Below are 26,800 nucleotides of genomic sequence, written 5' to 3'. Positions count from 1 at the left end.
ATTTCATTTTGCTGTAAATTGGTTATTTTACAAAATTCAAGTTGAAATAACACAACAGTAGATAAATACACAACTGTGTTTGACGCTGCTCTGCTCTGCTCTGGTCCATCCTGGTATGAATCCGGTGAGTAATTCTGCGTATGGATCAGATTCTGCACCGAAAGCCATTTCATCATTCTCTTGAAATTAAATCTTTTTCGGCATCAGTCAACTGAATGGAAGATTAGTTTAGTTTCAAAAGATACTCTATCAGTGTTCTGTAATATAACAATATGAAGATGACACTGTCTCGTCTCTACCTTTTTTATGTATAATAGTAGTTTAAAAATGCACCTGTCATCCTTTAATGTTCCTAACCTTGGTTTCACGGAGCACAAATGTCAATAAAGTAAAATAATGGGCCCAACAACACTGTGAGATTTGTATTCGTTGCTGTCAGAAATCTGCATCTCCGCTATTTTCTGTATTTTTCCAAGCATTTAAACACTTTTTACCATGCTCTGTTCATTTTGTAGAGTAAAGTGCTTTGAATGGATGGAGCCTGCGGATGAGGTCACGAAGGGGCCGCTGTGTTATCATGTTGACACAGGCAGCAGAGCCTATACAAGCTAACTGAGCCCTTTTCTTCATTCTAATTATTTTCTAGAAACTTTGATCTTCATCTATTGTTTTGTGCATTTTTTCTCTCTTTCAAACCCAATGTCTCTCATTAAAACAATCCAGTGCATAGAGCTTCTGAAACTAACTGATCTTCAAATATTCTTATGTTTCTATGCTTAATCTTTGTGACTGAATGAATCTGCATTCACCGTTTTTTCCTTCCCATCCCTTTGGCCCCAGCATCTCCTTTTCCTTCTTGCACATACTAAACTTTAAACCACACCTCCAGCCTTTTCGTCACTCACTTTCCCTTTGAAACCTCAAGCTTACAGTCAGATCAAAGCATCGGCTTGTTCCTCCTGTATGGCAAGAATATCCATTTTCATTGGTCACACAGTGTAATAATGAATGAGATATGAGTGCTTCTCAAATGAGCAATACAACCGAAACAAAGACATTGGCCGTCAATTATCAACCATTCCTACGTTCAGGTCTGAGCATTCGAAGTGCATTCGATCATATTTACGCAAGCTTCGGTATTTATCAATTCTGATGCTACCGTCAGATGTTATGTCAGGTCTGACCTTGTGTACGCACATTCAGAACAGATTAAAACAGATTATTCAAATGAATGAAACAAAAATAAAATTAATTTGAAAGAAGCCCACATTGATTATACCACTTTTTTGTTTTTCTTTCACTGAATATCTTATAATGTTGCTGGTAAACTCTGAGGAAACAGGACCTTGTTTATGCTTTTAAATGTAAATAGTTCCTTACATTTTTAAAAGTATTCAGCAGTATTTAATCAGTAATTGACTGTAGCCATAATAAACACAGAAGCGACAACATTTAGTCATTTTAAGGGCTTTTTTTAAGGGTTTTGATCATTAATTTTATGTGATATATATTGCCTAAAGGGTGTTTATAACTGAGGTCGACATAAACAATATATTTCCATGTGTCTCTCTAGGATCTCTGTTGTGAAACTGCTCGCAGCGCACACAGGGGGGCAGACTTCACCTGCTCAGGAGCTGATTCTCTTCTACAGAGCGTTTAAATAGGCTCCTTTAAATCCAGCTTCCACACTGTCTTTGTTTTGCTCCAACTCAGATGTGAGGATGCCATTTTCATCTTGGAAAAGCTTCTTTTCTTGTTTGATTTCAGTGGTTGGGGCCTCCGAAACATGAGTAACAAGTTAATGACGACAATTCAACCGTCGGATTATTTGTACAAAGACAAATATTTCATAAATCAAACGTTGGTCCTGTCGTACGACTAAATGTAAACGCTGATTTACACCCATTTTCATGCAAGGTTGATAAATGAGGGCCAATGTGTTTATGGCTCAACATCAGGTATTTCTCTTATTTTGACCTTCCCTGTTCTTCATTATTACTTGATGACTTTTGGATATGAATATTGAAGCAATGGTTTGAAACCTGTGATGAAAGTTATGATGCTAATGCTTTGCCGTTGTTACAGATCATGTCAATGGACATTGCACTAGCCCCACCTCCCAGTCCTGCTCGGCGGGGAAGCCTCGCATTCCGATGGGTCCTGAGGGGCCACGGCTTACCCGCAGAGGCCCCGGCCGACCACCCTTCCGCAAGGCCCAGTCTGCTGCTTGCATGGAGATCTCTTTGCCTGTGTCCCACACTGAAGGTGTGTGCTTGTCTTCCCAAACTCCAAATCCCTAAACCTGAGTAACATTACCCTGCCTATGACAAGTGCATGCCAACCCTCTCATGCCTGGGTAAGTGGTTTAAGGCCTGACACATTGTTAACACAAGGCAAGCACAAGCTAATGCAAGTTGCCAGCCTAAAAATTGGGCGTGATCTGTATATTGGACAGCCAGCAGCAAGAGTTTCAGAAGTGTTTCATTTTTCAATCCAGCCTTAGACTAAGGATTAGGAACTGCCTGCACGATAACCATGAGTTCTGATTTGCCTCAACTCTGCTAGACGTAAGCTTTTGATTTGGTTTCAAGTTGTTCAAATTTTAACCAAAAACTAAATTTATCAAATAGACCAGTAATGCTCTGGTCTACACCAAGAGCTTTCACATTTCTATTTATGAATTTAAAAGAGACTACTTCATAATGTTAGTCGGTCACAATAAATAAGTCCCCAAAGGCTTCCTTATATACTATAATAATCACATACAACACATTCCTTTTTTGGCTTGGAAATGCAAGCCATGGTTTCTCCATTGTAGTCATAATTACCTCCATATTTTCTTTTCTTGTTAAGGAAAGTATGGCCAATGTCAGTTATGGAGACTATCTAAGAAAAGAAGATAGAATGTAGAACCATGACCTAAGCTTACTAACCACTATGGCTGTGTTCAAAATGTCACACTTCGTACTACATACTACAAAATGAGTGTATACTGTCTTCTATATACTATAAGTATGGTTAGTATGATGGCCATTCCCACATAAGTATACTTTGGAGATTTTCGAAGTCCCGCCATTGTGCTACTGACAAAGCTTTTGATTACCTTCAAAACAAGAGCCCTATTTACAAAAGCGTTAAACTAATGGATGACAAGAAGAGATGCTTTTATTTTGAAAAGGGGATGACCATTTTACGTTACGCTTGCAATGCGTCATGGGACGGTTGAGTATGACTAGTGTGCCCACCGTGCATACTGAAAAAATGTCCCCATATAGTATAAATCTGGGTATTTCTCACGCACTTAATCTTTCCATACTATCTAATGTGAATGCACTACATACTAATTTTGACGTCAGACTTAGCATTAGTAGTACGAGAGTATGCGATTTCGAACTCAGCCTCAGTGCGACGTTTACCTACTAGGGAATCGTACGTTTACGTTTATTGTCCTAAATCAAAAGGTAACGCATAAAATGGCTGCTGTATCACATTCACACTGAAGGATAGTGCTATTTAGTCTCTTATTTCTGCAGCTTGCATTAGCATCACCTAAAAATTCATGGACTACAGGTTCTGCTTCTTCTGAATGCAAGAACGTGCTCTTGCATTGAGTCCATCTATCTATATTTGTGTCGGCCATGTCGCAGGCCTAAGGTTTACCATGTTATGTTAACTAATAGTTACTGTAGGTGAAGCTTTCACTAACTTTATTATTTGTTTAATTTGAGTTACTGTTCATTTTTCTGACTTTGTTTTTTTTTTTTTTTTTGCTCTTGAAAAGTGGTTAACGCGAAACACACTAGCCTCATGTAGTGTGGCAACACCCCCTAACTCATGTCATTGAACGTTTTCATCTAAAATATATATACATATGTTGAAGTAAAATGTTTTTCCCCATTCTAGTTGTGGATATGTAACTTATAATCAAATTATAATTGTCATAATCACGAGCTCACCACGGGTTGCCACTCTAGGATTGTGACTCACTGTTCTCACTGACAATTCTGACATGTACTTTACATTTTCTCCCACAAGTTTGAACCTTCTATGCAAACACTGACTCACACTCGTTAAAAATGAATTGACTTGACAACGGCTTCACGTCCCTTTAATCATCACAAGTGCTACAATGTATGTCTGTGTGAATGAACATGCATCGCTTTGTGACAGGGTTGGAGTCGTATGTAATTATGATTCTTTGTTAATTACAAATATAACGTCATTCTAATTTAAATAATCAGTTTTTGTTGTAGTTCATTTGTAGTTAATTTCAGATAATTGACTTTGTAATTGTAATTGGCAAGAAAATTCTAAATATTTAAATTACAGTTGTATTAAATGCTAACCCGTGGTTTACAAATACATAGTTACGTAATACATTATTATTAAGTTTTTTTTACTAGTTGTCTGTTCTCTTGAGGATAATTTTACCATATTTTAAAATAAATGATATATAGAGTGGTGTACTGACAGAAAAAAATACTCAGACAACCTCCACAAAAATATTAAAGACAATATTTTAATGTTAAAGGAAGCCTAATAACGTAACCAAGAGATGAAAAAAAAAAAAAATGGATTATAGATTATTGTTTTTAGTGTATTTTACAGCTGATTTAAGACATGGGTCTAAATCCACCCATTATCATAAGCAATGCTAACAGAAAGCTAACACAAGAGGAAGGTTGCGTGTTATGTGCTTGTTTATTAATGACTCAGTAATTATGATTCATTGTAATTTAACTTTAGTAATTGAGAAAGTAAGTGTAATTAAGGGGAAAATGTTCAGGGAAAAATAGTAATTCTAATTTGAATTGTAATTGGAAAAAAATGCCTGTCCCCGTAATCGTAATTGAGTTGTAATTGAACGTGGCTAATTAAAGGTGTAATTGTAATTGAAAAATGTAATTGATCCCTACCCTGGTTTGAGATAAGGCAGTGATATTTGTGTGTTGCCTCTCTGTGTTCTATGAAGCCATTTAGTATTATCAACACTTTCAGAGTACTTTCTATGGGTGAGGTTAGGGATCAAGTTCTTGTACATGTAGTTGGAGAAAATGAGAAAAACGCAAATAATTGGAAGTCAGATAAAAGTCTCCACACAAAGTGGAATAATGACCCCAAACATGACGTGAAAATAGCCTGACTCACAATAAATACGAGCACTTATTCTGTCACATCCAAACAGCTGTCAAAGCTTCATGTGTTGACTTTGGGTAAACACACTTAGATATTAGGGGAAGATTGTGAGGATCGAAAGAGCCTGATGCGTGCGTCACTTGTTAGTTATCGGCTAAAACCAAGAAAGGAATGTCATTTATATAGTGAAAAATAGATATTTTCTTGCAGATTCCTCTTGGCTGCAGGTGGATTCTAAAAAATACATTATTTACAACCTTAGCAAATGTTTTTTGAAAAACTGTTATACAAAAAAAAAAAAAAAAAAGTAGATCCTGCCTTTTCAAAATAAAAGTCTTTGTATAATATGGGGCGCCGATGGTAAAGTTGTGCATGTTAAAATAAACAGCAACATTTAGCAAAACTCGTTTTACATTTCTTTTCACCAGATTTTGCAACAATATTTGTGAAATTTGTGATTTTTTTCTCGTGAAAATATGTCAATGTTAAATCTAAATGTTAAATATTAAATGTAAATGTTATATGTAAATTTGACATTTAAATATAGATGTTAAATCTAAATGTAAAATGTTTATTTTGGTACTTCCGGTGAATTTGCATATTAGCTGAATATTTAGTTTCACCCATGACATTTAGATTTAGATTTATCATTTAGATTTAACATGTATATTTAAATGTAATGCATATTTAAAAATTATATTTATAATTAATATTTAACATTTGGATTCAGATTTAACATTTGGATTCAGATTAGATTTAGATTTAGCTTTGATATTATATTTTTACACAGGAAAAAAATTCACAAATCTGGTAAAAAGTTATGTTAAAAAATTCAAATACTTTTTTGTTGCTAGATGTTGTAAAAAGTTACTGTTTATTTTAGCATGCACAACTTTTCAATTGGCGCCCCATAGGCTATTTTAAAATCTATCATTTTTATTCTGACTATTCTACTTTCTGTGATATAAGAAGACATTCCAGGTCCTGACCATGAGTCATAAATGTTTCTCAGTCTTTAGAACTAGTCGTGCAGGGGGAATAATGGCTGTGTTTACCGTGCATAAACAGTAGCTTTTTCACAGCGTAGTTAGCACCCTTCGGTCCGGTACCTTTTGCTGCTGTTCTGTAATGAGTTGCAGCGGGTTACCACAGTGAAGAGCCAGCAGGATCACTGGAATAATTAAAGGTCAACAAGCAACACAAGAGATGGGACTGATGTTTAATGAGGCCTGTGCACGCCAGGCGAGGAGACAGAGGAGAGAAATGGCAGGGGAAAAAGACTGATAGTACAGTCAACAATTTACCTAAAACAGTCTCCTTTGAGGAAAAAACAGCCATTGATTGATAGATTAAAAAATGTTTAAATTAGCTTTGTGTTGTATACGTACACCACGTGTCAAACTCAAGGCCGGAGGCCAAATCCCTTCATTTAAACCATCCTATTCTGCCTGTAAAAAAAGATTGAAAAAACATGAGTTATTGTGTAATTACCAAATAATTCAGTTACTTTTGACCAGATTTACAGCAATATTTGTGAAATTTGTGATTTTTTTTCACCTAAAAATGTTAAATCTAAATGTTAAATCTAAATCAAAATGTTTAATATTGAACCTAAATCTAAATGCTAAATCTTAAATTACATTTAAATATAAATGTGTGAAATGTTTATTTTGGTACTTTGGGTGAATTTGTGTATTAGCTAAATATTTAAGTTCACTCGAGAAAGTAAAAAAAAGACATAAAAACATAAATTATTATGTAAATTACCAAATAATGCAGTTACTTTTGACAAGATTTACAGCAATATTTGTGAAATTTATGATTTTTTTTCACGTAAAAAATGTTCTAAATGCTAAACCTAAATATTACATTTAAACATAAATGTTAAATATACTGTAAATGTGTGAAATGTTTTATTTTGGTACTTCCGGTGAATTTGCGTATTAGCTAAATATTTAATTTCACCCGAGAAAGTAAAAAAAAGACATAAAACATAAATTATTATGTAAATTACCAAATAATGCAGTTGTTGTTGCCGTGCTTTTGTCACATGACTGCAGTCATTTTTAACCTCAAATTGTTCAAAGCACTCAGTTTTCCTCAAATAATTTCTCACAATATCCCAAAATTAATAAAAATTTGTCATAAAATAAATCAAATTTAAAAGAGAAAATCCTGCAGGGGCTGATATCTGTCACTTACATATGCCTTACATATTTTATGTATTTTTTATATTTTGAAGCGTAAACTTCAAAGTTTCAGAAACAAACACATTTTGTAACATTTACAGAATAAATATATACTGTATACACTATACTTTATACAAAGCTGTGCTCAAGGTCAGTGGTTGGCTTTCATGCATCTGAAGTCACTTGTAGCCTTTCAGGTGTTTGCCCTTGAAATGTGCTCATGTGTCCATGCATGTAAACGACTTATAAACCCTGCATTTTCATTCCGTCCCACCCCTTCAGATGTCTTGCCTTTATCTCCCACCCACACACACACATGCACACACACTATCTTGCCTGACTCTCGTTCCCTGTATTGCTCCTCCACGGGGTGCCTGCGTCCTGTCACAGCATCATTATGCCTGACTGCCATTAGCCAGCCCCCCCACAGGCTCCACCACACTGCAGCCACACATGGATCCAACCTATTAGCTTTATAAGCTACACAGATTCATAGCTTCTTTTTTTTTCAGAATAATTTCCACCTGCATAAATGTACAGCTCTGCTGTCCAAAGCATGGAAATACCAAAATGTTGAAACAAATGTTCTGTCTTTTTATATATCTCCCTCCTCATGAAGTCCTTCCTTACCGAGGGCTGGTTACTGTCACAATTATACAATAGAATATGTTTATTTAATTGAAATATTAAAAAAATTGCAACAAAAAAAAACAGAAATGCAGAAAAATGCTAAAACAAAGGGAAAAAAACATACTAATTTTAACCAGAGGTGTAAAGAGTACTGATATATCCTTCTCAAGTAGAAGTACTGTTGCTTGATTGAAATTGTACTCAAGTACAAGTACAAGTAAGGTATACATAAAATACTCAAGTGCAAGTCACAAGTTCGATTGAACTACGGCCTGGCCCGCAGAATGTCTCCGTGCCGAATAGCACGTACCACGTTCCCGAGAATTCAATCAAATGAATTCTCCACCGAGTAAAAAAGAAAAGGTCTCCTAGAGGCTGTTGACATTCGCTCATAGAATATTCATGTCAAATTACAGCCCGATTCAACGAGCATTAATGGAGAAAAATGGTGCCCCCTGGCGCCCCCGTGGCACATTACGGAGTAATGGCCCCATTCATATATTAGTATGTGTCAATGAGTCGGTAACACCAACTGTCGCAATTATTGACTCACAATTAAATGAGAAAACAACTTTAATGGAAGAAAAAAGGCGCTTGGGCCCCTAATCGCATTGTGCGAGGCATAATCGTAATCTGCGTTGAATTACCTTTGAAACGATATATCACATGACTATGTTCCCATAAATTTGGAAATTACCGAAAATGGGGGTGGGCTCCCGGGCCCCGTTTCACAAAAAGGGCTCAGAGAGTCTCATATTATTAATTCATAGAATATTCATACCAAACTGCATTTCGACCTAACGAGAACTAACGGAGGAGGAGTCATTTGAAAAATGGGGCCCCCTGGCGCCCCCGTGAATGTATATGGATTTATTGATTGTTTAAAGGGACAATGCCCATTAATAAACAGACATGCTGTAAATGAACAGATTTAGCCAAAAGAAGCTAGTTCTCATCTGGTGCCCCTGCACAGATTTTAAAAGGTAATCTAAAATGTAAAAGGCTATTAAATACCTAGATTATTATTAATCCATACTTAACACAAGAGAAACAAACAATGTACAAAAAGCTCAATAAAATAAAATAATATTGATTTGGTGGAGAAATGCAATGAATTAATTTTCTTTTGAAATGTACTTAAGTACAAGTAAAATTACTCATAAACAGCTTATATAAAAAGGAAGTTCCATATAGAAAATGATGCCATGCAGCTAATAGAGTATAGATAGATATAGTATAGAGCAGCTTATATAAAAAGGAAGTTCCTCAGAGGAAATGATGCTATGCAGCTAATAGAGTATAGATAGATAGATATAGTATAGAGCAGCTTACATAAAAAGGAAGTTCCATATAGAAAATGATGCTATGCAGCTAATAGAGTATAGATAGATATAATATAGAGCAGTTTACAAAAAAAGGAAGTTCCTCAGAGGAAATGATGCTATGCAGCTAATAGAATATAGATAGATGAGTATAGAGCAGCTTATATAAAAAGGAAGTTCCTCAGAGGAAATGATGCTATGGCGCTAATAGAATATAGATAGATATAGTATAGAGCAGCTTACATAAAAAGGAAGTTCCATATAGAAAATGATGCTATGCAGCTAATAGAGTATAGATATATATAGTATAGAGCAGCTTACAAAAAAAGGAAGTTCCTCAGAGGAAATGATGCTATGGCGCTAATAGAATATAGATAGATATAGTATAGAGCAGCTTACATAAAAAGGAAGTTCCATATAGAAAATGATGCTATGCAGCTAATAGAATATAGATAGATAGAGTATAGAGCAGCTTATATAAAAAGGAAGTTCCTCAGAGGAAATGATGCTATGCAGCTAATAGAATATAGGTATATGTAGTATAGAGCAGCTTACATAAAAAGGAAGTTCCTCAGAGGAAATGATGCTATGCAGCTAAATGTTACGCCCTCTACAATCATGGTTGTCCAGTATTTCTTTGTCACTGTTTGAACCTTTGAACGCTCAGTTGCATCTTTTCTCTTTTTCTTTTTTCTGTCGTTCACTGGTACTGATGTTCATCTGTCCGTCCGTACATGGCCTTGAAACGGCTACACCCGTGTGTTTCTGTGTTGTGTTGTGTTTTTATTGTGTGGGGGGTGGGGGCTTATGGCGACTTGTTGTATGGGGGTTCATGTTGTGGGGATAAGTAGGGCATGCATCCAGGAGAGCAATGCTTCAGCAGTTACACGGAGTCACTATGTACTCACATGACGAACACCACACCACCGCCTCCTACTGCTGGTCTGAGAGAGGTAAGGGGGCTTCGGCCATGAACCCATCCACTGCTGTCTCTAAGGCTAATTCACGCACATTAATTTGTCCGTCTTGGGTCGGAATGTCAGTCCGTCCTGTGCCCCTGTCTGTCCTAAACTAGGAAGGTATGTCTACTCTGTAGGAAGTTGATGCACTAGTGTGCATGGGTTCTCAGCCTTGGGGATGTGAGACACTCGAAGGGGTTCGCCAGATGCCTTCAAGAAACTAGGAATATTTTCTGAACAATTTGAGCTCATTGTTGCTTATTGCTACGATTTTTCTGCAACTACATCAAACTTGCTATTATTTAACCTATTTTCAACACTTTTTCTTGCCACATTTTTTGCTCCATTTAATGCATTTTTGCTATATTACTCCCATTTCTGCCACTTGTCTATCAAATTTCAATGCCTTTTCGGCACATTTTTTCCACTTTCAAGACGTTTTCAGCACTTATAAACCCTTTGAACCTAATGTCACATATGATGACCCACTATTGTCACTTTTAACCTCTTTTCACCATATGTCTTGCTTATTTTTTCCAATTTAACCACATTCACGATTTATTATGCCCATTATTTGGCAGTTTAAACTAATCGTTCCAAAATTGACACTTTGAACTATTTTTACCACTTTTTCTGTTTGTTTTCGGCCACTAATTTGCAACTTTTAACACATTTCTGTGGTTTTTAAAATCCCATTTCACCACTTTTTTCACCATTGTTGATCACTTTTAACCCACTTTATTTCTGATTTAAAGAAGGATTTACAACTTTTCTACCTATTTTCACAAGTGTTGACCCATCACTTTAAACCTTTTTTCACACCATACTTTATGCTTATTTTTTGCCAATTTAACCACATCCACCATTTGTCATGCCCATTATTTGCCAATTTAAACTAATTGTTCCTACTTTGAAATTGCATTACTATAACACCTCCCTCCCCCATTTCTGCCATCTTTTAAGCCAATATTGACACTTTGAACCCTTTTTACCACTTTTTCTGTCTGTTTTTAGCCACTCTAATTTGCAACTTTTAGCCAAATTCTGTTGTTTTTAAAATCCCATTTCTCCACCTTTTCCACCATTTTTGGCCACTTTTAACCCATTTTATTTCTGATTAAAACAATGATTTACATCTTTAAGATGATTATATACTATGGCACAAATGACAATAAATGTCCTGGATAACAGTGGATATTATTCAGATAAATAAATAAATGTGGTTATGACAGATTCATAGAACAATGGACCATCATTTTACTGACTTTATGGATGGACCCCAAAAATCTCTCCCCTTTATTCCCCCTTATAGGTGACCCTGTCTCCACATGACTGTTCTGGCACCTTTGTTTTAGAGGTTGCGGTCTGAAAAGGTTGAGAACCACTAGTGCAATGTTTTCTTAGAATACAGGAAGGTGTCACACCTTTAGAGATTCAAGCATGCATAACCAGCAGATATTAAAAATATGAATATATGGAATTTATTTTTGTTATTTTATCTTATTATCTTATGTTTTGAATGCTCCTCTCAAACAATCAAACTAATGAATAAAATGAAGAGCTATTATCCTCATGTAAAAAAAAAGTTGTCCAGAATGCATCCATCAGTATCTGTCACAACTAATATACGTGCACACATGGTTGGTTAGGTGCCAGCAGCAGATGCTGCATGAAGTCTCCACTTTGTGGGCTACAGCACTGCATGTTTTCTTCCTCTGAATAATTCAGATAGGCAGCAATACAGAAATAGTTTGTATGATGGCGGTTCTATGTACACAGCGCAGGGGCCTGCATGTGGAGCACTTAAAGGAGGGTCTTCCATGTGCGTGTGGGCGCGTCCTCGTGATTGTCTCATGTCAGGTCACTGACTTCAATCTTCTCAGTGTTTAAACTCAATATTTGTATGCACGTGTGTGTATATTTGTGTGTGTGTGGAGCTAAAATGTCACTGTAATGCACCTTTTGCTGAAGGATTTTTTTAATATCACTGTTTCACTGTTGTGCAATTGACAAACTGTGTTTAAATGTGAAATTTGTGTTTAAACTCCCAGCTGTCTTATCTGTTCTTTTCCCTTTACATTACATGTTCTCACCGACCCTTTTACTGCTGCTTTAAAGGAAATCTCCACTGTTTTCTCAAGTTTGGCCTAAAATCTTTGAAATGTACTTATCAGAAGATCTATGCCTAACAAAATGCATTATTATTCACCGTATTAGTTTCATTACCTTTTAAAAATGGGACTATTTTACAGTTTTAGAGCCTGTGTTCCGCCACCTTGAAATCACATGATTGATGATTATTTTCTATTGAAGTGAAACATTCAGCCTGCTTTTTAAATCATTTAGCAAGTCAAAATGACAACTTAAGATGCTTTGGTTGCTCTAAAAAAAACAGTTTAAGGGAGAATAACGGTCCCTTAGGAGAGCTCTTCTTCTCTGCTTCATTGTCTACTACCAAATTACAGAATTGGAACTGTCGCCCCTGCAGTCGCAGGGTTTTTTTTTTTTTTTAGAGCAACCAAAAGCAGCACAAGTTGTCATTTTGACCGAAAAAGTTGCTAAATTATCTAAAAATCAGGCTGAATGCTTCACTTCAATAGAAAACAATGGGATTACATGGGTTTACAGGCAGGGGAGCCGTGTGACATCATCAATCACGTGATTTCAAGATGGTGGAACACAGGCTAGTAGTCACATTGTTAGAAGGCAATTAAATGACTATAGTGCATAATAGAGGTATGCATTGAAATGAATCTGACGATATGATGCAATTCACAATTTGCATGTCACAATACGATAAATCCAGATACTAAACAATACAATATATATCGCAATATCAAATCATAAGTACAAATTTCACCTCTACAAGTACAAAATACAATTATGTATGTTAGCGCAATTAAATTTTGGCCATTTGTTGGATCGATACGATAATTGTGGCGTGAAATATTGTAATATATTGCCAAATCGATTTTTTCTTACCACGTTAGTGCATAATAATGCGTTTTGTTAGGCATACGTACATTTTAAAGATTTTAGACCAAACTTGTAAAAACAGTGGAGGATCCCTTTAAGTTCAATAACCTAAAAGAATATTTGTCTCATTGTATCTTATCTCTATTTTTTGCATCACTACTGCCTGACTCTGTGGTTGTTGACTTTTAGAGAGTCGTGAGAACTCCTTCAGTCACTCGCGTAGCTCAAGCGTCTCCAGCATTGACCGCGAGACCAAAGAGGCCATCACCACACTGCAGTTCGGAGAGTCCTTTGGACGCAAGACTGACGCATTGCCCACCCCGTGTCTGTGGGTGGGCACTAGCTTAGGTGTGGCCCTGCTCATTCCAATGTCTATTCCTACTGACCAAGAGGAACGGATGGACGAACCGGTCGCCATTGGCCCCAGTGGTGAGTTGGACAAATGCTGAACCATTTCAGTTTTGTTGCTAATGTCAACAACCAGGGTTGGGGTAAATTATAATTGTAATCGCACAATTGGTAATTAATTGCAAATGAAAAAATATGTTGCTTTTGTAATTGTAATTGAGTTCAGATAATTGACTTTTTAATTCCCATTGGCATAAACATTTAATTAAAAACTGTCAATTACCATGTTCTAGTACTATGGCATGCACATACGTAGTTAACAATTATTAAAATATGTTTCATATCAAGTTTACCTGTTGGTTCTCTTGAGGATCATTTTACCATTTAATAAATAAATAAATAAATAAATAAATAAAGGTGTTTTCTGATACAAAAAAGGTTCAAACGCTCACATCAAAAACATTACTACAAATATGTTCATGAATAACGAAGCACAACAAGGTAATCAAGAGATGAAAAACAAATTCGACTAGAATATTAGCATTTCTTGAAGAAAATGCAAGTGGATGCAGGTGCTGGCCCGCGTCGCACTGCATTAGCATTAACTAGCATTACCATAAGTTAGCATTAGCTAGCATTGGCAATAAAAAAGCTAAAATTAGCATAACTTAGCATTAGCCAGAATTAGCATTAACATTAGCTAGCATTAGCCAGAATATGGATTAACATTAGCAAGCATTAGCATAGCATTAGCTAGCATTATCATTAGCTTAACACAGCATTAGCATAAACCTAGCCTTAGCATTAGTTTTGCGTTAGCATTAGCCTAACATTAACACTAACCTAGCATTAGTAATAACCTATCATTAGCATTAAACTATCATTAGCATTAGTCCACCCTAACATTAACGTAACATTAGCCTAGCATTAGCATTAGCCTACCCCAGCATTAACATAGCATTAGCCTAGCATTAACATTACTCTAGCATTAGCATTACTCTTGCATTAGCACTAACCTAGCATGAACATTCGCCTATCAATAGCATTATTTTAGCATTAGCATTAACATCCTAGTATTAGCTTAGTATTTACCCATCATTAACACTAGGCTAGTATTAGCCTAGCCAATTAACCCTCTGAGAAAAACTGCAGAAGATTCTGAAACAATCTAAATAAGGGAAGGTTATGTTTGATGGGCTTATTTATTAAAGGCTCAGTAGTTGCGATTAATTGTAATTGAACTTTCGTAACAGAGAATTCAATTGTAATTGAGTTCAAGGGGAAAATAATAATTGTATTTGGAAAAAATGCTGGTCAATGCAATTGTCACAGCGTTGTACTTGAACATGGATTTGAACAAGACATAATTGTAATTTTAAAAAATGTAATTGAGCCCAATGCTGTCAACAACCATGATCAATTCCAATGATAACACAGCGATGCAACCACTACTTTTGCATTTTTGAAGAGTCTATTGGAGCGATTACTGAGAGGAGGAGAAAGCAGCTCAATCCATCACAGAAAGACGGTCACGCACCAGGATAGTCCTGATGATTCACTTTAAAAACCCTACACCAGACACTACACAATAAGAACTCGCAGTATGACTGAAACATTAAACACCAGGAGACTTTAGAAGCAGGTTCTTTGAACTGAACTGAAAAAAAATGACTTTGAATTACAGCATGAAAAAGTCCAGATTATACCTCTTCCAGGACTTTAAAAGACAGAAGAACAAAGTGTTGTAAAAGTCTGTGTCTGACTGTTTGTGACAATGGTAGTTCAACTGTTTTAATGTGTTAATTAAGTCAGCTTTAGATCCCGAGTGACTCTTTAATATGAATAACTAAAGCTATACCATTATTAGAAACACCTCCTCTGTGTTTATCATGTACACCAGTGCAAACACATTTCCAGCACTATGTTGATGGTGGTGATGGTTACCCTTAACCCTCCTATTATCCTTGGAGTCAATTTGACCCCATTCAATGTTCATAATTCAAAAAATAATAGTTGACCTTTTTTTGCTTCATTTTTCATGACTTTTCCTTATTTGATGGGTACAATTGATTAAGCATAATATTATCATGATAATATTTTTTCAATGCCCTGAACACATATAGCACACATTTGTGTTACTCTGGGGTCAATTTGACCCCAAGCTGTTTTAGCTGTGTAAAACTTGCCTGTCTGTGTGTGGCCCATGCGTGACCTTACATCCCCACACCTGCAGGTGCAGAGTTGATAACTTTGAGTTGATACATGAAATATGGGGGGGGGGGGGGGGGGGGGGGAGAGACAATATCCTCATTTTGGAACAGCTCTTTCACAGTGAAAATGATGCAGAGGAGGATGTGTTTGAGACAAAATACTTTAAAGTGAATAAACCCTGAATATGTTACCAAAAGGGACATAAAAATAAGTAATATGTTTATGAAAGGAAAGCGGGGTTCCCAACTTTAATCAATATGGATCATTCTGTGAGAATCATGAATGTGAACCACACATTAGAAAATATTTGGATGATAGATTTTCAACACATATTCTAACTCTAAAACTTAAAGTTTGGACTAATAGTGGCGCTGCAAGACAGGTCATATAATCACTACAACCAATAGGGTTCATACTCTTATGGTCATTAATGTTGTTGGTAAATTTGAAAAGATTTAGATGGAAACTATTCAAATTCATTCTCATTTAAAAGTTTGTCCTGATGGTGGCGCTAGAGAATAGGTCATGGTTTGATTATCAAGGGGTTATTTATGAATTAAACAAATAAACAAAGTGTCTGACACAAAAACTTGGTCAACTATTTTCTGAAAATCATTTTCTAGAGTCAAATATCCCTGGGGTCAGATTGACCTCAAGAGTAAAATGTGTTAATCAGATATTAGGAGGGTTAATGTTGACAGCCATACACACTCTATCTCACTTTTTTCTGTTTCTACCACCTGAACCGTTCCAGGAGGTGTTCTGATGCTGAAGGGTTCTGTGTTGCGTTTCGGGTTCCTGGACTGTATGGGAGCTCTGATCCAAAGCCCTTACGAAGTGTGGAGAGACCTGAACGCGGCCGAGGACCCAGACAGACCACGGAGACGCAAGCTGGTCCACTTTTCCCCGTCCTCGTCCCAGGACGCCTGTGGAGACGGACACCTGGCCGTGGTGTGCTCTGAGAGGCAGGCCAAGGTCTTCCTCATGCCTTCCCAGTCCTGCCTCTTCGTCCACAACATCACTGAGTCGTCGTTCGTGCTGAGAGCCGACATCGTCTCTGTGTATAACAGCGCGTGCCTGGCCTGCTTCTGCGCTAATGGTCACGTGATGACGCTCAGGTAGGGTCTGGTTCTGCACCAATTCAGCACCTGTAAAGACTGGTCAAAGGTCAAAACAAGAGATTGTTGAAGATCATCAAGCATCATAGCTTTTTTGATAATTGCATTTTTTTGTTTTCATATGACAGTGTTTGTTTGTTCGACAGAATAATTTTCTGCGTCATTTATAATACAGGAAAGAACAAAGGTTTTTGTCTTTTTTGTTATTGTTGTCATTTCGTGTTTTCTGCATTATTTTTTGTGTTGTTTTGGTTATTTGTCTCTCATTTTGCATATTTTTTTATTGTTTTTTGCATTCACTTTGTGTATTTTTCTGTCATTTAGTTTGTTTGTTGTTATTTTGTTTATTTTGAGTCATTTTGTATGTTTTTGTTGTCATTTTTGTGTAATTTTCTGTAATTTGCACATTTTTGTTGCTCCCTTGTAGGGCTGGGCGATATGGCCTTTTATAAATACCGCGATATTTTTAGGCCATGTCACGATACACGATATATATCTCGATATTTTGCATTACCCTTGAATTAACACTTTGATGCACAAAATCACACCAGTATGATGATTCTATATGTCTACATTAAAACATTCTTGATCATACTGCATTAATATATGCCAATTTTAAACTTTCATGCAAAAAAGGGGATATCACAACTAAGTCAAAGTTGACATAACTGTATTTATGAAACAGTGAGTGGCTCAAACATAAAATTGTCAACAGAAAGTGCACGTTCTGTGCAAAATTGTCACAGAGACATTTCAAAACAAGACATTAGTGCAGGATGCAACTCACATGGCATTTCAAAACACAAAATTAAAGTGCACTTTTTGTACATAATGCCACTACAATATTTTAAAACAAATAGTGCCCTTTTGTGCATGTTGTCATTAAGATGACATTTCAAAAAAAAAAAAAAAAAAAGTCCGCGAGTTTAACGGTATGGTCATTTTCAACACCGCACAGACTACAAGCTGCGATATATCGAGTATATTCGATATATCGCCCAGCCTACTCCCTTGTGTATTTTTACTTTTGTGTGTCTTTTTAAAATAATTTAATGTAATGTTTGTTTGTGTTTTGTGTTATGAGTTTTTTGGCGTTATTTTTGTGTATTTTTATCTCTAATGTGTGCATTGTTGTTGTTCTATCATGTATTTTGACGTTTTTGACATAATTTCATTTATTGTCCTGTTTTTTTGTATATTTTGGTTGTCATTTTTGTGTGTATTTGTTATTTTGTGTGTTTTTGCTGTTGTGTAATTTTGCCCTTCTGCATATTTTTTTCTCATTTTGTGTCTTTTTCGTTTTATTTGTTTTCATATAATTTTGTGTGTTTCATTTGAGGGATTCACAAAATGAGAGTGAGGGCCGCATGTGGCCCCCTAGCCACCACAGCTAAATGTAAAGAGCGGGACTGTTTTGGAGCAGAGACCTCCAGCAGTCCTGCAGTGGCATAAGCGTGAATTTCTTCTTTAGCACACAGTGATTTATATTATTGATCCTCGATATTTCTGCATTAGTTATCTCGGATAATAAGTCAAAAAAAAGAAACATATTCCAGGTTCTAATGTCCTCTCGTCATGCTGTTCGCTAACTCTTCTCTCACTTCTTCCACCCACAGTTTGCCAAGTTTAAGACCACTGATGGATGTCAATTACCTGCCTCTGACAGACATGCGCATTGCAAGAACATTTTGCTTCACCAATGGGGGGCAGGCCCTGTATCTCAGCTCCCCCACTGAGATCCAGAGAATTACTTACAGCCAGGAGATGTGTGACAACCTGCAGGTTAGCACTGCATGCAGTGTGTGTGAGAACACCATTTATCCAACTGTAAAACACAACATCCATCCAACAAGGGCTGCTTTTTCAGAATAAATCCATGTATGCATGTACCTATCATTAAATGACAGACATTGTTCCATTATCTTCATCCTAAAGTGAGACATCCATTATTGTTATATGTGTGTTATGAGCCCAGCCTTGGACATTAAACATTGGATTCACGTAGAATTTATAAACAGTGATTAATACACTCTAATTAAAGTCATTTCTGCACTCACACAATCTTTAATAATGGAGCACAGAGCCATAGTGCCATCTATAGGCAGCAGTGGGAACTGTAGAAAACAAAAAGAGGAATTCTCTTTTCAGAATGAAAACTAAATGGATGAATATATGGATCACTTCCTGTTTTCTTCCTTTGTGTTGATTGCAGGAGATGCTGGGAGAGCTGTTTACACCAATAGAAACACCAGAAGCTCAGAACAGAGGATTTCTCAAAGGCTTCTTTGGAGGAAATGCTCAAACCTTTGATAGAGAAGAGCTGTGTGCGTGTTTTTTTTTCTTAAATCTAAATGATTTTTTTCAATAATGTGATTGGGTCATTCCATGTAATTTCAACTAATGGCCCGCACACTTAATTTAATTAAACTAAAAATGTACAGTGTGCCAATTGAAATATTAAAAAACAATTGGTAAAAATTTCAGAGACTGAAGTATGTGGGATGTCCCGAAAAATTGTTAAAATAACATGGAATGACCTGATTTCATGGCTTCTCCTCTGACAACTAACTAATAGAAAGATCTCATCTTTTGGTTGGTTGACAGTCGGTGAGGCGTCGGCAGGGAAAGCTTCTCGGAGTCTGGCGCAGCACATTCCGGGTCAGGGTGGAGTGGAGGGCATGAAGGTGGCAGCCACTGGGGTGGTGGGAGATCTGGCACGGGCCCGCATCGCCCTGGATGAGCGAGGCCAGCGGCTCGGGGAGCTGGAGGACCGCACCGCCCTGATGATGACTAGTGCAGAAACCTTCTCCAAACACGCTCATGAGGTCAGTGAAGAAACCACAACAGATCAAATATGTCAAGAGTGCAGAAGTATAATCTTTTTCACACTGCGGGGGAACTGCACATGCGTGACCTGCGGGGTCATAGGTCAAGAGGGGTAAAAACGTCAACAAGCTCGGTCAGTCTGTTGACATTGCCAACTTAACAGCATTTGACATTTTAGCCCAGAGATCTTTAGTGTTTTAATAGTGTTTATATTACTCATATTACACTTATGCGGACTCGGGGGGACCAGGGCTTTCTGCTGATACCTCTTTTGGCCCGATCCGAGCACTTTTAAAAACTGATGGGAGCAGGAGTATCCAAGCAAGGACAGTCTCCTTGCTTCCACAATCCTTCCCCCATTGTCTGAGGTTAGCCCTGGGAGATGAAAACACCAGCTTCCTGGGCTTCCAGTGGGCGCAATTTAAACTCTAATCAGGAATGACGCACACATCCAAGCACTTTTGGAAACCAATGGTAAAGCAGTACCAAAACAAGAGGTCTCCCTTGCTTCCACAATCCTCCTCTCATTGATGGGACAAACGAGTGTGAAAAGTCTTATAAGCCATGTAGTCCGTTACCATCATGGGTCTGTGAATTCCTCCATTTCCTCCATAGTGGATTGTTTGATTCCTGTGTTTTCCTTTGTTTAATTCGGCTTCGGTGAGTTTACCTGATTTTACTTCTCCGTCGTATGAACTGCTAACCTGGCAAGAGCCAGATTAGCAGTTTGTGTAGCCCCTCCCTCTAACTCGAGTTCTCCACATCGATCTGGGTCTGTGTCTGACGAATCCTCTCGGAATCAAGGAGGGACATGAACAGAATGATTGAAGCTGATTGGGCGAAGCGCCTGTCCACCATGATTTGTTTTAGCCGATCACACGGTAACAAATGATGATGTCGTCATCGGCATGCGTCGCAGAGACGCTCCTACAACTTTTGGGATAGTAATGCTGTGGACTTTTGCCATTTTTGCAACACGAGTATGCGAGTTAAGGGCACGTTAACGTTTGAACTACTGCAAACAAGGCATTTGTGTGTTCTGTGCAAAGATTTGATAACCTGGGATTGATTCCTAATCTCGTTGTATTATTCAATGTTTAATAAAGGCGGTTTAGTTTGGAAGCGCTCACAAGGTGTTGAGTTCTGGGGGCTGAGCGGGGCAGGACAAACACGCGCGGAGTAACCAATCAAACAAAGAGTGCACGTGACGACAATAGTGCGACAAGTGTAAATCGTTTTTCATAAACGGAGCCGGCAGAGGAAAATGGCTTGTAATATGGTACAGAGTTACTGTTTTAAAGCCTCTTCTTGTTGTGATTAACGAAGCATCCAAGTCTTTTAAAACAGAGCAGAATAGCAGCACCCACGTCTTCTCCATGGTGGGAGCCATGCTTGTTTTGACACTGCTTAGCGTAGGAGATATGACATTCTTTCTGTACGGCTCTGATTGGCTGGTTTCTTTCAAACCGAGGAAGTGAGCAGAAACGGCAGCATTATCACACCCACTTTCTTTGCAAAAAGTAAGGAAGTGGGTGTGGTTATCACCAGGCGAAAGATTCAATTCTCTGAGCATGATAAATCAACAAATGCCACCCTCACTAAATTGTTCCATATCTCAAAAAGTATTAATCCGATCAAATTGAAAATGTACAGTGTGCTTATTGAGTAATCATGGAACAAGTGGTAAAAATGTCAGAATTTTGGAGTTCAAAGTGTGTGGTCCATTTGTTGAAATGACATGGAATGACCTTGGTAGTGGTTTTGATAACAAACCCCTTCAATGTGTTATTTTGTCAACATTTTGTGATTTTCTCTCTTTTTTTAGCTGATGTTAAAGTGCAAGGACAAGAAGTGGTACCAGTTTTAAAGCCGGGACCACCCTGAGACTGCAGGGAGCGAGTGTTGCAAAATAATAAGGACTTTCACTTGGAGAAAGAAAGCTGGTGAAAGTGGGAAATGAGAGTGACTCTGTCGTTATGGCTCCTGGAGCGACTTTCACGAAGGGCATTGTCACATTGCTGAATGTCGAGGACAATGTGCTTGTTTCTTGTCTAGACGTTCAGTGATGAGGAATTCAGATGTCTGTAGAGAGAACAGAATTATCTAACGAGTGTGTGTGTGAGTTTGTGTGTGTGTTTGTGTGTGGGGAGAGAGAGATGGAGAGAGCTCACGTGGTTGGGTTTTCTTGATCTTTACTCTGTAGATACTCAAACATAAAGAAACCATAAAGAAATGCATGAAAAAGCAATGGATACCTATTAATAATATACAACTGCCATATCACAAAGCAGCATGCTAATTTACGAGGAGATTCAAAGATTATTATTAAAAAAAAAAAAAGTTTAATTTATGAAGTATAAGCCAACGACAGAAACTATGAAAAACTTTATATTTTTTGAGATATCGACAAAAAAACTCTATATAAAAAAGGGAAATGTATACCTGCATTGCTATTAAGCCAAATCTTGTGTTACTTTCCCTTTTTCTTTTTTTTTCGTTTTATTATTTTTATTTTTTCTAGTCACAGCAAATATTACTTGACACAATATAAATGCACATAGTAACTTTATTGACACAAACACACGATATGCTCACTTGATCTTCTAATCCTGGGCTGCACAGGCAAATATAAATCATTGGTATTACACACCAAACTGAACACTGACCACAGAGAGTCACTTTTAAGCTGCTTCTTCTTCTTCTACAAAACATCAAAGGAAATCTAACAAACCGATGTCAGACGTTAAGGATGCGAGGAAAAGTGAAAGTGTTCGTTTGTGTCAATGTATAAATCTAAACTAAACTGATCATGTGCCATAATAATTATATATACAGTATATACCATGATGGGTGAATCCATGCACCTGCTGCAAACTAAGAGCTAACACCATATGTGGTTTTAAAGTTGAAAAAAGAGATGTAATACACTAAGATGGTTGTAGTGAGGGATTATCAGTCAAAAAAAACAACACATGAAGGTGTTCTTTTTAATTACTATTGTTATTCTCATCAGTCTTTAGCTGCCTTTGTCTGATGTTATAAGTTCATTGAGCCACGTGGGTGTGTGGGGGTGTGGGTGGGTGGGTGGGTGTGTGTGTGTGTGGGTGTGTGTGTGTGTGTGTGTGTGTGTGTGTGTGTGTGTGTGTGCGTGTGTGTGTGTGTGTGTGTGTGTGTGTGTGTGTGTGTGTTGTGTGTGTGTGTGTGTGTGTGTGTGTGTGTAGAAGAGAGGCGTCGGAATGAACCGAGCTCTCTGCCAAAGCAATCATAAATGAATGACACGCTCCCGACTCACCGTCACCTCTGCAGTGAGGCTTAAACCGGCTTTTTTTCACACCTAAAGGTGTCGCTAATACCGATTGTACCTGTTTCCTGACGGGGAAACTCCATCGGGGGGCGTTGAAAAGAAGTGACAGTATTGTTTTGAATTTCTTACATTGAATTGGTGACGAAACTGTGTGTATTTGTATTCATTTGCGAAAAATTTCAAATGGAAAGGCAAAAATTGTTGGTTTTTTTAATCATATTGTTCTTGATGACTATGATATCCTTCGTGTCGCAGTCTTATATTTGATGGTTCCGGGCCTCTTAACTGACGGCTTCTTGTATTTCAAAAAACAGCAAAATTGTTAATGATACATGATGGTTGTGTATCATATTGTAATTGTGTTGTACGTCAGTGGGTAGCGACACGGACAAACAGCGTTAATAAGTGAGGAGGGTGATTTGTATACTTGTGTATTTGTCTGTATTTTTTTATTTGAACTCCATAGAAGAAAAGTATTGAAGTGGATTAGGACCAATTTTGATGGCGGAGATAATTTTGGGTAAAATCTAGAATGAAATTGAAATGTCAAGAATGAAGTTGAATTGTTGAGATTTAAAGTCAAATTTCAAGATTTGAAGTCCAAATGCCAAGATTAAAGTCAAAAAGTTGAGATTTAAAGTTGAATTTCAAGATTTAAAGTCGAATTTCAACATTTAAAGTCGAAAAATTGAGATCAAAGTCAAATGTTGAGATCTAAAATTGTAAAGTTTAGATCAAAGTCGAGATCAAAGTCGAAATGTCGAAATCAAAGTCGAGATCTAAAGTCCCAAAGTCAAGATCAAAGTTGAAACGTTGAGATCAAAGTCAAAATGTCGAGATCTAAAGTCAAAAGGTCGAGATCAAAGTCGAAATGTCTAGATCAAAGTCGAAATTGGGAGATTAAAGTCGAACTGTCGAGAATAAAGTAAAACTGTCAAGATTAAAGGCCCTAGTCACCTTACTTAGATTGGACTTAATTAGCAAACCTTTGATTTTTATCACAATATTATATTTCAACTTTATTCTAGAAATTTTGACTGTAAGGTCGGTATTATATTTCAACTTTATTTTTGAAATTTTATTTTTAATCTTGGATTTGCCCAAACCTTCAACTTTAATCTCGATATTATGTCTTTAGTTTATTCTCGAAATTTCAACTTTAATCTTGTTTTTGCAAATTTAATCTCAACTATATATTTCAACTTTATTCTCGACATTTGAACTTTACTCTTGATTTGCCCAAGCCATCGACTTTTATCAAAATATTGTATTTTGAGTTTATTTTCGAAATTTCAACTTTAATCTCGTCTTTTCTACCTTTAATTTTAACATTTCGACTTTAATCTCAACATATTTCAAAGTTATTCTTGATATGTCCAAAATTACCTTCTCCATTAAAGTTGGCCCTAATCCGCTTCCAAAGAAAATAGATAATCTGATCAGTCAAAAAATAATAACAACAGTATCCATTGCGCACATAAAGCCTTTTTCTGCAAGTACTGCTCTTGGATCATGTGGACGCACTCGCACACTAAATATGCACAGCAACACATGCACACAAGGCCTAAAAATATACCCAACACACGTTTAAACCTGCACTGCTAATAATCATAGTGCCTGCATTCATGTCAGGCTGAGGGGGACATTCCTTACCCATTCCACAGACATCAAAGGGTTAATACATGGAACTTACATCAATGGAGTGTCTTAAAAATGTTAAATATAATGAATATATTTCTCGCTCTTATCTCTCTACCATGGATAAAACTTGTGTTCAGTGCAGTTTTTTCAATTGCAGAGAAAAACACATAAAAAAGGGAAAAATAACACCAAAATAAAAAAAAAATGCTGAAAAAAGAAAAATCTAACATCTGCTGACAGGGTGTTTTTGGTTTGTATGTTTTCAGTTTTACATTACCTGTACAGTTCAACTATGGGTGAAAGGTGAAAAAAATAAATAAAATCTATTCTTGGGATATTTTCTCTGTATATGTTGTACCTGTTACTGCTGGTTCTGTATCTGGTATTCTGGCTCTGTCGAAAATCTCTTGGACTCTGTAGTTCTTCAACAATGTAGTATGATGAAGAATCTCTTTGGTTTTCTCAATGATGGCAGCAAAGTTTGTCTTATTTCAATGGATTCCTATACTTTTCGTTCTTCTCTTGATATTATCCTAGTGTAATAGAAATTACTTGACAAAAAGATCTGAAAAGTATGTTGATGCAAAAGCAAAAATGAAATAAACATGGATTGATGTACACATTTGGGAGGTTGGTTTTATTGTTCTCATAGCACCATAGTTATTTTGGGATTGTTTTAGTAACAGTCCTTTTATCTATCCTTAAAACATGCTTATGTTCCTTAGAGTCACATGGTATGTGAGCCAATCACATGTGGAGGTTTTTGGAGTACTTTAATTTATAATAATTGTGTTATTGTATTTCGATAATATTGTATCATTATGTAAATATAGTACATTTAATTTCTTTTTTGTAATACATTTACTCTAGTAATATCAACATTATATATATAATGATTCAAGGAATCAAGCGTTTTATTGTCCATTATGTGCATATATGTACATAACAAATAATGTTCCCAAGTTCCTCATTAAGCCATTAAACAATAAATAGAGTTTAAACCTTGTATACATAACAAAGAAAAATAAATAAAAGTGAAAAACCCAGTAATATAAATGAATATATATATATATTATAGTATAGTATGTATAGTATAGTATAAGTATAGTACTATATTATTAATATATATAGTAGTGTGGATGAGCCGTGAAATAAGGGTTACTGAAGTCTTGTCAGAATTCGCCTTTTATTGCTGAACAAGGGAGCAGGACAATCGCACACAGTGCTCTTACACACCATCCACACTGTCAGCACATGAACTAACACACTCCTTTTCCTCCCGCCCACACTTATTAATCCTCGTTCTACTCCCGCCAACCACGAACTAACACGAGAGTGAGGACACAACAAAAGGAAACGTCACAATCACATACATTTATTTATTTTATTTATTCAGTTCATTTCCGACATGGTTGCAATCACAGAAATTCATTTTGACATTCAGAGCAAAAAAATAAATATTTATTTATTTATTTTTTTTGTTTTGTTTTTGTCCTTTTGCATGCCGGAAAGGGCGACGGAAAAAATTATGCTTATCCAGATCCGTCCCCTGATTTGAACAAAGATAATTTTACATCAAACCTCGTTTCTTTCCTTGTCAAATTCTCATTCTCATCTTCTTCATAATTTCATCTTTTCATTAACGTTTTAATGAAGCATTGTAGCAATTGCCTCGTCGTGAAGATTTTGTCAATGGCGCTCAATGACCAGTTGATGAGTTCCATGTCATTAATTCAGGGCGGCAAACACACACGGAAACATCCAACGTGGCAACCCAGACATGGCAACATAGAACAACATTAAGGCTGGATTTACCGGCATCACAATATATATATAGATATATATATATATTATATATATATATATATATATAGATATATATATATATATATATATATGTGTGTGTGTGTGTGTGGTGTGTGTTAATATCACAGTATATTTCCAAATCACTCTAATATTTTTTATTATTCATATTCATCATCATATTATCATAATTATTGCGCTAACTGTACCTGACCAATCAAACTTTGGTTTTAAAATATTTTAGCCAATCGGGGAGCGAAGGAGTCAGCACAAGCCAATCAGATTTCTAGATGGTAGACACACCAGAGGGGTTCCGCCCCTCTGTTCTTACACTGCT

The 26,800-nt window shown here is 36.6% G+C and overlaps 1 protein-coding gene across 11 annotated transcripts in view; it reads left to right on the top strand.

The window, feature by feature from the left end:
* LOC114454909 (syntaxin-binding protein 5-like) overlaps positions 1-21,973 on the top strand; it is a 170,799-nt gene extending 148,826 nt beyond the window's left edge. For 5 of the 11 annotated variants that reach the window (XM_028435820.1, XM_028435816.1, XM_028435819.1 and 2 more), the window contains 8 exons: positions 2,086-2,265; positions 10,126-10,230; positions 13,402-13,641; positions 16,526-16,889; positions 18,506-18,671; positions 19,102-19,213; positions 19,494-19,714; positions 21,541-21,973. In XM_028435820.1, the coding sequence (XP_028291621.1) occupies positions 2,086-2,265; positions 10,126-10,230; positions 13,402-13,641; positions 16,526-16,889; positions 18,506-18,671; positions 19,102-19,213; positions 19,494-19,714; positions 21,541-21,582 (1,430 nt within the window). In that variant the 3' untranslated portion in view covers positions 21,583-21,973. The remainder of the gene's footprint in view (positions 1-2,085; positions 2,266-10,125; positions 10,231-13,401; positions 13,642-16,525; positions 16,890-18,505; positions 18,672-19,101; positions 19,214-19,493; positions 19,715-21,540) is intronic. The other 6 variants (XM_028435822.1, XM_028435821.1, XM_028435817.1 and 3 more) reach the window with 3 other exon arrangements.
* The last annotated feature ends 4,827 nt before the right edge of the window (positions 21,974-26,800 follow it).

This window comes from Gouania willdenowi, chromosome 21 (genome assembly GCF_900634775.1).
Source record: "Gouania willdenowi chromosome 21, fGouWil2.1, whole genome shotgun sequence".
Lineage (NCBI taxonomy): Eukaryota > Metazoa > Chordata > Actinopteri > Blenniiformes > Gobiesocidae > Gouania > Gouania willdenowi.
Note: the sequence above shows the minus strand (reverse complement) of the source record. Positions and strands in the feature narration are given on the sequence as shown.